At 39.4% G+C, this 13,035-nt stretch overlaps 1 protein-coding gene across 1 annotated transcript in view; it reads right to left on the bottom strand.

Moving 5' to 3' along the window:
• Positions 1 to 853: 853 nt before the first annotated feature.
• Positions 854 to 13,035, bottom strand: part of XKR4 (XK related 4) — a 120,744-nt gene continuing 108,562 nt past the window's right edge. The window contains exon 3 of the mRNA XM_083622985.1: positions 854 to 2,820. Within this exon, the coding sequence (XP_083479111.1) occupies positions 1,874 to 2,820 (947 nt within the window). The 3' untranslated portion in view covers positions 854 to 1,873. The remainder of the gene's footprint in view (positions 2,821 to 13,035) is intronic.

Raw genomic sequence — 13,035 nt, 5'->3', positions numbered from 1 at the left:
GTTATGTGAGAAAAAATTCAAAGTCTATAAAAAGTAACAACCTTGTGTACTGTGTTTTGCTTTAGAAAAATATTGGTGTAATACATGAGTTATTCCAATTTGCACCTGGTTTTGTTTTTTAAAAAATACTATCAAATTTTGACTTGCATCTGTAATGCAACTGAAAGCACCATCAAGGGATACTTTTAACATAAGGAAAGATACAATTAGCTTGGCCAAGGGAAGTATTTCATACCTGAATGCCTGTAAGCAAAAGCACTTTTGTACAAGTGACTTTTAATAGATAGTTTGGATGTAATGCTAATATGAGAATGATCAAGTTTTTTTTAAAAAAACTTTCCCTTGTCCATGCTTCTTCAACATAGCAATGAGAAAATGTTCAGAAACTTATCTGAGTTCAACAGCATATTAATCTTAACTATGGTTGGTTGAAACCAGCCAACTTCAAACCATAGGTTTCAACTGATCATAATCACTGACAATAGTTTAGCATTCAGATGACATGGTAAGCTATGGTCAGTCTAAGATGGAAGTGGAAATTTCTGATCTATTTGCAGCTGTGCGGGAGTAGGAGAGGGAGCCCATGAGCCTGAGATTTTCTGAAGCTCATTTTCATAACATCCAAACACAGAGAAACAGGTTTTGGCCAATTCAAGGACATGATGCACACAGCCTGGTTTAATGTATGTTTACTTTAGATACTTACAGACAAGTAGCCAATTTTCACCTTAAGAAGGACCAAATAGTGATGTCTGCAAATGTGGAAAGTATGATTGCTCTTCCCAGCTTCTTGCTTAAGTACATGTGCCACCCATTTTCTGTCCCTCAAACAATAATATCAATTTTGCAGTTACAGCAATGTTTGGCACTAGAAGGGTATGACATTGTGGTTTTTTATCACATCTTCTGCTCACACAGAGTTATGCATCCCAGATCCTGAAAAAAATGTAAGTTAAAAGTCTGTTCATCTCTTAATATTGTCCTGAATATGATCACCAAAAGTTCAATTACAGGAAATATACCTTCTTGTTTTCATGCCATTTCTCTTTCTCACTCTTTTTTTCTAATTGAAAATTTAATCATGATTATCATTTAATTAACATTGCTAAAGACTAGCTGAAAGCTGGGGAGCCATCTGCATAGAATTTCTGTTTCAAAAATGCCAAACCCCTGAAATTGTATGTATAATATTTCTGTTAAATAGAATAAAAGAAAGCAAATAAATATATAAAAATGAAGAGCTCCTTAGATTACAACACATGTATTTTGCTCAGTTAGAATTTAATTTAGTTCTAGACTCAGAAAAAATCCTTAATGTCTTTTTCAAATTGTAATTCTTTTGCAAATGTTTTATGATTTACCTATTCAAAACCAGAGAATAATATTTTTTTATATAATTTCTTTTATAGAAACTAGAGTTCACTTAACAGTAACATTGCCTTTTACAAAATAAGTTATTTTGACACCCCCCCCGACTGTTTCTTCATTTTGTAAATGACTATGCAAACACCAATAGTTGAAGTTTGTCTAAAATAAAATAAAAATGCATTAACTAGTATGTTGATGCAACTCAAACCTTCCTGTTTTACTTTTAAATACTGTGCAGTGCACTTTGAAAGAAATAGGAAGTAACTGGACTAGGTCTATTTCTCAGTCAGATTCTTTGAGGCTCTTGGATGCTGCTGCTTTATAGGTGTACTACCGACAGACTGTGGGACAGCGGATCAAATGATAATCATGATGGTAGCCAGATACTATTACATCTTGCTGCTCTGTTGTAGAACGCAGTTAAGTTATTGCCACGGCCCTATTGCCACCCTTTTATTTTGGATGTATCGTAGCCGCTGCATTGAGCTCTCTTTAAAAATTGTATTTATAATGTTGTTTCATATTCCAACCGCTCCTGTATAAGGGCATCATCTTTATATTGTAGCCGTGGAGGAGCAGGCGAACATTCAAAAGCTAAAATGGCCTTTCTCAGGCTCCTGTCCAATACATGTCTCTCCCATGCTGGATACCTGTTCCTGAAGAGATCAATTTTAATGACAGATTCTTCAATCCTTGGTGGCCGGGATGAAGGAGTAGAAGGTGCAGTAGGTCTCACCTGAAAAACAGGCATGCACCCATCTCTCTCTGCAAATTTCTGATCCCGGTCACTTGTGACACTCCTGTTATTAGAAATAGACCTTAAAGTACTTGATGCTACTTCTGGAGGAAGAGTAAAGGCAGCTACAGAGTCCTCACAAGCACAGCTTGGTGACTGCCCAAACCTTGGTCCATTGGGATGAAAGAAGGCATAGTACATCAGCATAAAAACAATGCCGGTTAAAAAGCTGCTGAACACCACACATAGTGCCGGTATGGCAAACGCATCAGAAATCATAGGAGCCTTGTATAGGTACCAAAGAGCACTCAAGGCAGTGTTTTCCAAAAGGATCACAAAATAGTAAATGAAAAGCCTACAACGTGTCCTTCCCTCCTTGACGTTGAACCAACTAAAGATATAAATGATCCCAACGACCATATCAAAGACAATCTCTTCCCACTTAGTGATGCAGAATTCCGTCTCGCAATGGACAATCCAGAAGGTCATGATGCACCAGTGGAGGACGATGAAGATCCCAAAATACAGTTGGAAAACAGAGGCAAAGAGAGCAAAAGTAATCACCCGGGCTGCAATTGTGAAGAAATGCCAGCAGAACTGGATTATCACAGCCATATAACTGATTGGTTTCTTGTCATCACGGGAATCACGAAGTGCTTTTTGATAGGAAGCCAACGCCCATGCCAAAGACACAAGGGATGCTGCAGCAGTAAGTCCTAGAAAAATGGGGCAGGACAAGGAGGGAGAGAAAGAGAGAGAGAGAGAGAGAGAGAGAAATAGAGAATACAGTCAAGAAATGCAGAAGCTTCACATAGGAATGTTTTTGCAAAGGAATCTTAATGAACCAGGAGAAAGACCCATGTCTTTTAGCCTTATTACACAAATGACTAGGTAAAAAGGTAAAGGTAAAGGACCCCTGGATGGTTACGTCCAGTCAAAGGTGACTATGGGTGCAGTGCTCATCTTGCTTTCAGGCTGAGGGAGCAGGCATTTGTCCACAGACAGCTTTCCAGGTCATGTGGTCAGCATGACTTAACCGCTTCTGGCACAACGGAACACCGTGACAAAAGCCAGAGCGCACAGAAATGCTGTTTACCTTCCCGCTGCAGTGGTACAGATTTATCTACTTGCACTGGCATGCTTTCAAACTGCTAGGTTGGCAGGAGCTGGGACAGAACAACAGGAGCTCACTCTGTTGCAGGAAATCATACTCCCAACCTTCCAATCTGCAAGCCCAAGAGGTTCAGTGGTTTAGACCACAGTGCCACCTGTGTGTCTTCAACACAAATGACTACGCTAGTTTGGTCTATGCTAGGAAGCTTAGCAGTCATTCCAATAGATGTTTTCCCTTCCTTTTCTTTCAATGGTCCTGCCAAGATGTAAAGTTCATAGTACACTTTTTCCACTGTGTAAGCAAACCCTAAAAACTGATACAGACAATAAATATACATTAAGTATTTTAAAGCATTTACTTGTGTAGTGAGATTTAATTACACAGTAACCTTTTGATTAGGTGTGATGTGCCAACCCAAATCACAAGAAAACTGCATTTCTATATTTAGCTTCTACTTATGCAGTCAGTTGTACAAATTAATATAATTATATAAATAGCATATAAAAGCAACCTCCACACTAACTAAATTCATAATTCCATCCAAGGCTGTCCGCTACAATGTGCAGTAGAAAGATGGGAACAAATATGAATCACATAGATAGATTCACATATCACAGATAGATATATTCAGAGATATCATATATAGATAGATTTGGGCCAGTGGACACATTCGGAATTTTGAGGAATGGACAGCCTATTCACAAAACAGTTACTTTGGTGGGTACTTCCTTTGACAGAACCTCCATTTCACAGAAGGTAAATTACTAGAGTGCAAGGCAAAGGGGGGGGGGGATCTGAGTCCCAAAACTCAAACGCATTCATTTGAACTCATATTAGCAAGAAGATCACCCTAATCAGTGCTTTTTCAGGATGTACTCAAGGGTTCAGAGTACAGGCACCTCCTTTTTTCTTTTTGTTAAAAAGTGTGGCACTTACTGTAACAACTTCATGGAGTACCGGAACCTATTTTTCACAAAAAAAGCACTGACCTTAATCATCAAATTTCCCAAATACACAAAATCCCAACACCTCATACTGCAGAAACACAACTCCTCCCTCCCCACTCATACCACAAATTCACACACACACAAAAACCATAAGCCTTTCCGAGGCATTTTTTAAAAAAATACTTCACATGCTTCAGGACTCTGCCTGCAAATCAATATTAGTTCTTATTTCATTGGCTAAAATATGGTCTTGAGAACTGAAGTTAATAGAGAAATAGCAGGAGACAAAGTAAAAGATCAGTGGCTTAAACATTTTTATCTTGACTTTCATATAGATTTCTTCCTCCATGGGAAAGAAATCAAATGAATCAAAGACAGGTTAATAAAATTTCCAATGAGTAAATAATCTAGGATTGCTGAAAAGGGATTAATTATGCCTTAATTATCTGCACTGTCATACTCACAAATGATAAAAAGGATAATATCTATTTTGCTGGGAGGGAACAAATATATGAACGAACTAATCTGCTGTTAAGTACAAGGTCTCATTTATGACATCATGCATGCCGATGGTGATTGTTGCATAATGCTGAAGTTGGTGACTAATTCCAGTTCCCTATTTGCATGGAAGTTCAAAATATAGCTCAGTAAGAAAACTTCTAAAATAGCCAAAGGTTACATGTACCTGACCCTTAACATCCATTATGGTGAATAAAGCTAGCAATCGCTGCTAGCCACAATGGCTATGTTCTGCCCTCACAGTCAGATGCACCAATTCTTCTGAATGCCAGTTGCTTGGAACCACAGGAGGGGAGTACACGATTGAGCTCAGGACTTGCTCAAGGGTTTCCCACATCTGGTTGGCCTCTGTAATGTTCATAATTACATAATCCCAAGCAATGACAACAACGAAAGAACTGGGGCAGTCACGTCTACAATAAGCTTTTAAGCCACCCCAGATTATACACCTACGAATCCAGAAGACTGTCCACGAAAAGATTTGGTTGCATTGTGTCCAGCCCAATGCTTTACTTGTGAGTAGCAGACTGTTGAGGATGTGTGCCCATAATAATAACAATATAATAATAATTTATTATTTATACCCCATCCATCTGGCTGGGTTTTCCCAGCCACTCTGGGCGGCTTTCAACAGAATATTAAAATACAATAGTCTGTCAAACATTAAAAGCTTCCCTAAACAGGGCTCCCTTCAGATGTCTTCTAAAAGTCTGGTAGTTGTTTTTCTCTTTGACATCTGGTGGGAGGGCGTTCCACAGGGCGGGTGCCACTACTGAGAAGGCCCTCTGCCTGGTTCCCTGTAACTTGGCTTCTTGCAGTGAGGGAACCGCCAGAAGGCCCTCAGCGCTAGACTCAGTGTCCGGGCAGAATGATGGGAGTGGAGTAGCTCCTTCAGGTATACCAATAATATACGCTCCTTCAGGTATACTACTAATAGCCAAAATGTTTAGAAAAGGATAAGGAACTAGGAGCGTACCTCCCAAAATAAGCTTAGGATCACTCCAAATCATACATTCATGTCCTCTAAAAGATGACATTGAATTGCATCTGACCCAACTCTTCCATTGAGCACAAGACAGCTACTGTTCAACATTTTCCTCCCAAAGGTTTCAGGGAAAAACAGATCCCCCTCATTCCACCTCCCCCCCCCGGACTTTCACATCATTAGGCACATGCAATTTTGGGGGTAATTTATACTGTCTGCACTGGACATTTTTGGGAACTAATACTAATTTAACTACAATGTATACATTTCTAAAGATAGACAAATGTCTCTGTTAAAATATGCATGGAAAAGATCCTATAAACTGAATATTTCTTTAGGTACAGTTTGAACACTTATGCCTAGTCTCAGGAAATACAAGTAGTAAATAAATATGTATGTGAACCTATGCCTATTCAGACTATAGGATGGATGCACAGGTATGATAGTCTTTTCATGCAATCAGGGACCAAGGAAAAAGAGGGCTTTGTAGATGCTGTGTAGACATTCAATGGAATGCCTGTAAACTGAGGTGTGTCCTTCTGCCGCAGTCTGTTCTCCTCACCTACACACATTAACTCACTGATTATTCGGTAAAAGCAAGGCGCTTAACTTTGCCATCTTAACTCTCCCATCTACTACAACTGCTCATAAAGAGGTTCAAGATGTCTTCATTTTTCTTAATTATACCTTTGTGCAACAGTGTGACTCTAAACTTCTTGATTATAGCGGGATCATGGTGATCTGTCACACCCTGTTGCAGATTGCTAAACAAGATTGCTACAAGGATCTGTTGTTTTCTTCTTGGACATCAGACACTGGCACCTTTCAGAACATAATACATCAAGGCTGTCATGTCATTTATCAAATGGTCATTTGATCAGGATCAGGAGAACTTTAAACTTAATCCCATGGGAGACAACATTATTAATGACAGGGTAGTGTTGAAACCATTGATTGCAATGATAACCCCTTAAGAAATTGGCAGCCTGAGTGCAAAGGCCATTGATTGAAAAAAATTGCCTTTGATTTTGAGTATGGTTGCTTAATGAGGTGCAGCAACTTAGATCCAAATTTCAATTTGGTTAGCAAGCATGTCAAAACCAATGAATCCATTATTTCAAAAGCCTCACAGGCACTGAGAGATTATTGTGCCACCTCTTTTTCTCTCTCTATCCAACTCATGTATATTTGGTACCCTTTGTGTAGACCAGCATGAAGCCTTTTTGATCAGTTATAAACGTGTTTAGATGCTTGCTGTGAACAACCTTGCAGATTTACTGAGCTTGGAAGTGGGCACAGTGAAACTTTTGACCTCTGTGATGAGGTCAGCCAACACTATGCCAAGGTTGAGGCTGAAAGATATTCAGTTCTCTCAGGGATGTTACAGTACAATTATTATGTGAAAAACTTCCTTTTTTATAAGAACACTCAAGAGTCCTTCAAAGCACTATTGTAACATTGTTTTTAATTGATTGTTCCCTATTCATTATTGTTAGTGACCTTGAAAGTTTACTGGATGAAAAGGAAAGATATAAATACTTTATATTTATATCTTTATAAATACTTTAAATGAAATACTTTAAATAAAAAACGAACACATAGACAATTCTCAGGATGCTCTAGTGGCCCTTGCTTCACTGCAAATTTCACTGTGTTGGGATTTACATCAGTGCAAGGGCCATTGGATTGTGCTGTTAATTACTGTATAGTCAACCAGAGCTGCTGAATCCCATGGAGAAACAGTCACTGGGTCAGGGTGTAAGCAAAGGTTGGTGTGGGTTGGTGGGATGTCTAATAGGAAATTTCTGCAGTTGGAAATCTGCTTTCATAAACCTATGGAGGAGAATTTGCGTTCCCAAATAGTTAAGTATGTGTATGGTGCGGCATTAACAAAACCCACTTCTCCCAAGGATGCTATGTGGGCCAATAGCCAAACACAAACTATTAATGTATAGAGATGGGCAAGGCAAGGTTACAGGAAGAAAAGAGGCCATACTGTGCATAATTCTGAACATTTTAATTTTGGCAAGTTCTGAATCTGAGATTATTCTAAATTGAGTAAACTGGGGAGGAGGTTTGGAAAAACCAAAACCAATTTCTTGTAGTAAGGAAATTTCAGAAAGATGTAGGAAGTTACATCTTTCATTGTCAGTGAAGAATCACTTTAGTGGTTTTCATGCATTACTAAGGTAAAGGTAAAGGACCCTTGGGTGGTTAAGTCCAGTCAAATTCGACTATGGGGTGTGGTGCTCATCTCCACTCTCAGGCTGAGACAGTCAGCGTTTGTCCTCAGCCAGCTTTCCGGGTCATGTGGCCAGCATGACTAAAGCACTTCTGGTGCAATGGGACAGAGTGATTATGATCAACAAGCTCAAGAGGCTCGGTGGTTTAGACCATAGCACCACCTGTGTCCCTCATGCATTACTACAGTCACACAGCACTGAGTTGTAGGCATTAAGCCCAGAGGACTATCCATGCCACTCATCAACATCCAATTACTAAGCACAGGGGGATCAGAGGCAGTTTGATCAGTGTAGTTGCACCCAGCACACAAGCCAAGGAGGGAGCCTTCTTAAAGCCCAGTGAGCACTTGACTGGCTTCAGGAAGGAGGTGTGAGGGCTCTGACAGGGTCCTGGAGTCCTCCTGCCTCCTTCCCAAAGCAGGCAAGTGCTCATCAGGCTTTGGGGAGAAGGGCTCTAGGATCCTGCAAGGGCCTTGCGCCCCCTTCCCAAAGCCCGGCTTAAGCCAGTGCCATGAGGGCTGGGGGTATCAAATGGCCTCACGCAGGGTGGCACTTTACCAAGATCCACCCCCTGGGGGGACCATAAGGAGGTCTGGTCCAGGCTTCTGTTTCAAGGTAGGGTTTTGGCACACTAGCCCCCACAGGTCAAACCATACAATCCAGACCTGTATGTATCATGATTTGTTTTACTGAACAAAATCATAGGCCACTTAACAACAATAACAAAATAACCTCCAGTATAAAATATTTATCAAAAATACTGATAAATTGACTAACTTTAAAAACAGAAATAATAAAATTATCAAAAGACAAGTAATGATTATTTGAAATTGTTAAGCACTTGCACAAAAAGTAAGTTACAAAATCATCTCACAAAACTTACAAGCAACTTACAAAATCCGCAAAATTAAAAACAAGTATGCATTGTATCTCTGGGTAGGTTTTCAAAAACAAATAAGTTTTGAACAAGTGTTCAAAATAGTACAATGAAGGCGCCTGCTTGATATTAAAAGGCAGGAAGTTTCAAAGCATGAGTGCTGCTACACTGAAAGGGAAATTCCTTGCTAGAGGCAGTGGAAGACAGGAGTGCCTGGCATGCTCTAGTCCATGGGGTCACAAAGAGTTGGCCACGACTAAAAGACTAAACAACAAAAATGACAGAAGTGATCTTACAGGCCTTGGATGTGTAAATCCAAACGAGATATAGATGGCAGCACTTGAACTTTACCTTTACATAGATTTGGAGATGATAATGACCTACATTCCACCCTATAAAATTGGAATAGCTTTGCCTTATTATTAATGTCCTGTTGTTGTTTTTTAATGTTGCTCAAGCAGAGGCAAGCCTTCCAAATTTCTTAATGATTAGTTCTGAACGTTGGTTGCACTAAGAATTACCTCATCTCTCTGAGAATTACTAAACTATTCATTATGGAAAAGGATGAAGCAGTTTGCCAAGTTACAGTACTTTGAATAATAATAATAATAATAATAATAATAATAATAATAATAATAATTATTATTTATACCCCGCCCATCTGGCTGGGTCCCCCCAGCCACGCTGTGCGGCTTCCAACAAAACACTAAAATACAATAACCTATTAAACATTAAAAGCTTCCCTAAAAGGGGCTGCATTTAGATGTCTTCTAAAAGTTTGGTAGTTATTTTTCTCTATTATTTTTCATGGAATTCATAAATATGGCTGGCATGCATACCTTGGTACGAGACGGTTAAAGTACCATGTAGTAAGGAAAGCGGTTTATGAAGTATCGACAAAATACAAAAAATTATTAGAACCAAAAACAACATGGTGACTTTCCCCACTGGAGGCAATATCTCTAGAAAAAAGAAGAAGAAATGAGAAATGACTGGGCATCTTATAAAGAACTATTAATGGAAGTAGATCATGAGTTGAAACAAGAGGTTTGAAGATATAACAGGATTATTAACTGATTGGTTACAACACCATCAGCTTAATGATATATTTAAGATGGACAATCAGAAAGGTTTCTCTAATGAAATCTCTAAACTTGAAAAAGAGCATTTAGAAATAAGACTAAAATACTTTCAAAAATGTATGAACTACTATTAGAATGGCATACGAAAGATGAACAGGTCAAATCAGTTATGATACACTGGGCGAGGGACTTTGGATATAATATACAACTAGCAACATGTGAGAGGTTATGGAACTGGGATTTGAAGTTTACAGGATGATATATTTTGAAAGACAATTATATGAAAATGATGTATTGCTGGTATTTAAAACCTAGCAAATTAGCTAAAATGTATAAAGCAAGGTTAAATACATGCTGAAAATGTAAGGAAATAGAGGGCACCTTTTACCACATGTGGTGGATCTGTAAGGTAGTAAAAATAAAAAATAAAAAGGAAGATAATATATAATGAACTGATTTTTTTTAAAATAACCTTTTCTTTAAAAATGGAAGATTTTCTTTTAGAAATTGTAGGTGGCGAAATTCCAAGGGACCAGAAGAGACTTTTTATGTACACGACCACTGCTGCCCGGATGCTATTAGCCCAGATATGGAAAGAAAACATGGGCCCTACCAGAGAAGAATGGCAGATTAAATTGATGGACTACTCAGAAATGGCAAAAATGACAAAAATGACCGAAAGAATCAGGAACCAGGAAGACCAAAATTTTAACAAGGAATGGGGAAAATATATAATTTGCCTTAAAAATCATTGTAAACAATTAAAATTATTAGTAGGATGGGAATGACACTTGTCGTTAAACATTGGACTATGGCCGTAATGGAGATTTAATAGAATTGGATTATCAGGGAAGATGCAGGAGAAGAAAGTTAACGAAGGGGATGGGGGAAGTCCATGGGAATTTATTGAATTTTTTTTTTGATTTTGTAAATTTGAAAATTATATATATATATATATATATATATATATATATATATATATATGCGCGCAGGGGTATGGTGTGGGGAAGGCCAAGGGGGCTATAGACCCAGCTGGATGGTTTTGAGGGGGTGCGAACCAGGTACCCCCACCCAGGGATCACCATCCTGTCTGCCGCTGAGGGTCTTTGGGCCCAGGACCTTGGCCTTGTCACACCCCTGGCCCCCTCGCCAAGGGTTGCATTGTCCGGTTGCGCTCCCCACTGTGCAGGTGGTGTACCATAGCCCCATGAACATTCTGTGCTCCGTGTCACCTGGTGGCAGAGGCAAGGGTTCAGCTGGTGTGTCAGGTTTTGTTAACCCTCTGCACCCAGCCTCTGGTCCCGCCTTGGGCGCATGCATGTCCCAGGTGCCAGTAAAAAATGAGACTCCACTGCAAAAATGTACAGTATCATAATACGACAAAGACAACTGTAGAGTAATTGGAACCACGACCACAGACCTCTAGAGCTTCCTTTCAGATAACTGTCACTCATAAGAATGTTGTATTATTAGAAACTATTCTGTATACATTTCCCCCCCATTTCATGATTCAACTGGATTTATTCCTAATAAAGTCAAAAGCATTCATGTAGGTTGTTGTTGTTGTTTAGAAGTTTAGTTGTGTCCGACTCTTCGTGACCCCATGGACCAGAGCACACCAGGCACTCCTGTCTTCCATTGCCTCCTGCAGTTTGGTCAGACTCATGCTGGTAGCTTCGAGAACACTGTCCAACCATCTCATCCTCTGTCGTCCCCTTCTCCTTGTGCCCTCAATCTTTCCCAACATCAGGGTCTTTTCCAGGGAGTCTTCTCTTCTCATGAGGTGGCCAAAGTATTGGAGCTTCAGCTCAATTTTTATAGCGAATGTACATTCCAGACATTCTTGCTTTATATAAACCAAGATTGGGTAATGTGTGGCAAGCGTGTGTTACTTACGTTTGTTGCTTCACCAGTCTAGGAAGGTGTAATTATCTGAAACTTTTTGCAAGGTGCAGTCCAGATTGCCACATTTTTGAGTGGGGAAATCTACTTCAATATACTGGCATATTGATTTGAATGTCTTACAAGAACATCATCAGAACAGTAATTAGCAAACCATTTAACAGGATTATGTTCTGATAATTCATCGCATAGTTTCATTTGCTAAGGTGGTTCCAAAATGCCTTGAATTTTTTGAGTAAATGTGGGCTGTAAGTATTTAAATGCATGTTATGAATGTGGGACACCAGCACCAACTTCTAGCAGGCAAAAAGTTAAATGGAATGTCCTCAGTGGTTCAAATGATAGGGTAAAGGCATCAACTCACTCCTACACTGTGGATTAATCATGCGTCCTAGGACAGATTTCACAGGAGACTTGGTACTCTGGCCAAAGAATGAAAAGGTTATAAGCACTTTGCACAATCAGAGGTGTAGCAAAACAGCTAAAAAGGTAACATAAGGTAGTGGTCTAATAATCCGGTCTGGGGAGCACAAGAGAGCCCTGGAAATGAACTGTCACAGGTCCAGTGACAGCACAAGGAAAGAGTAAAAAGTCAAGCATTTGTTTAGCATCAGGACAAGGAGGGAGGTATCTTTCTTCCCCTATAATAAAGTAAATATTAAGGGCAAGGAGGGAGGTATCTTTCTTCCCCTATAATAAACTTAAGTAAATATTAAGGGCAAGGAGGGAGGTATCTTTCTTCCCCTATAATAAACTTAAGTAAATATTAAGGGCAAGGAGAGAGGTATCTTTCTTCCCCTATAATAAACTTAAGTAAATATTAACTAGCAAACCTTGGTTTAAAAAACCGTAAGAGTAACAACATGCATTTGAAGCTAGAAAGACAGTGTGGGTAATTGTGTTTGTGGGGCTGTTCAGAATCATTCATAGTACTACAAAGGCAGAGGCTGTATTAGGGGTCTTTTGCATTGGAATATTTTGCAGATGTCGTGCCACTTCACTCTTTTAAAACTGTTTTTCTTTTTGGTACTTTGCTCATGAGGAGGCTGCCACACTGTGGGCAAATTTGTGGTACTGGCCTGACCTTCAAATCTTTTCAGGTACCTAGAAATGCCTGTGATATCACATGTTTGATAAACTGCCTGCAGGACAGAAGTCTTGGGTGTGCACTTAGTTTTAATTCCCATAAGGTTTAGTTGGCTCTAGAGGTGTCAGCTTATGCCTGTATGTGGTGTGACATCACCATGCCCCACGACATGCTG

Source organism: Podarcis filfolensis, assembly GCF_964270895.1.
Source record: "Podarcis filfolensis genome assembly, chromosome: 7".
Classification (NCBI taxonomy): Eukaryota; Metazoa; Chordata; class Lepidosauria; order Squamata; family Lacertidae; genus Podarcis; species Podarcis filfolensis.
The sequence above is the reverse complement of the archived record's forward strand: the minus strand, read 5'-3'. Positions and strand labels throughout refer to the sequence as shown.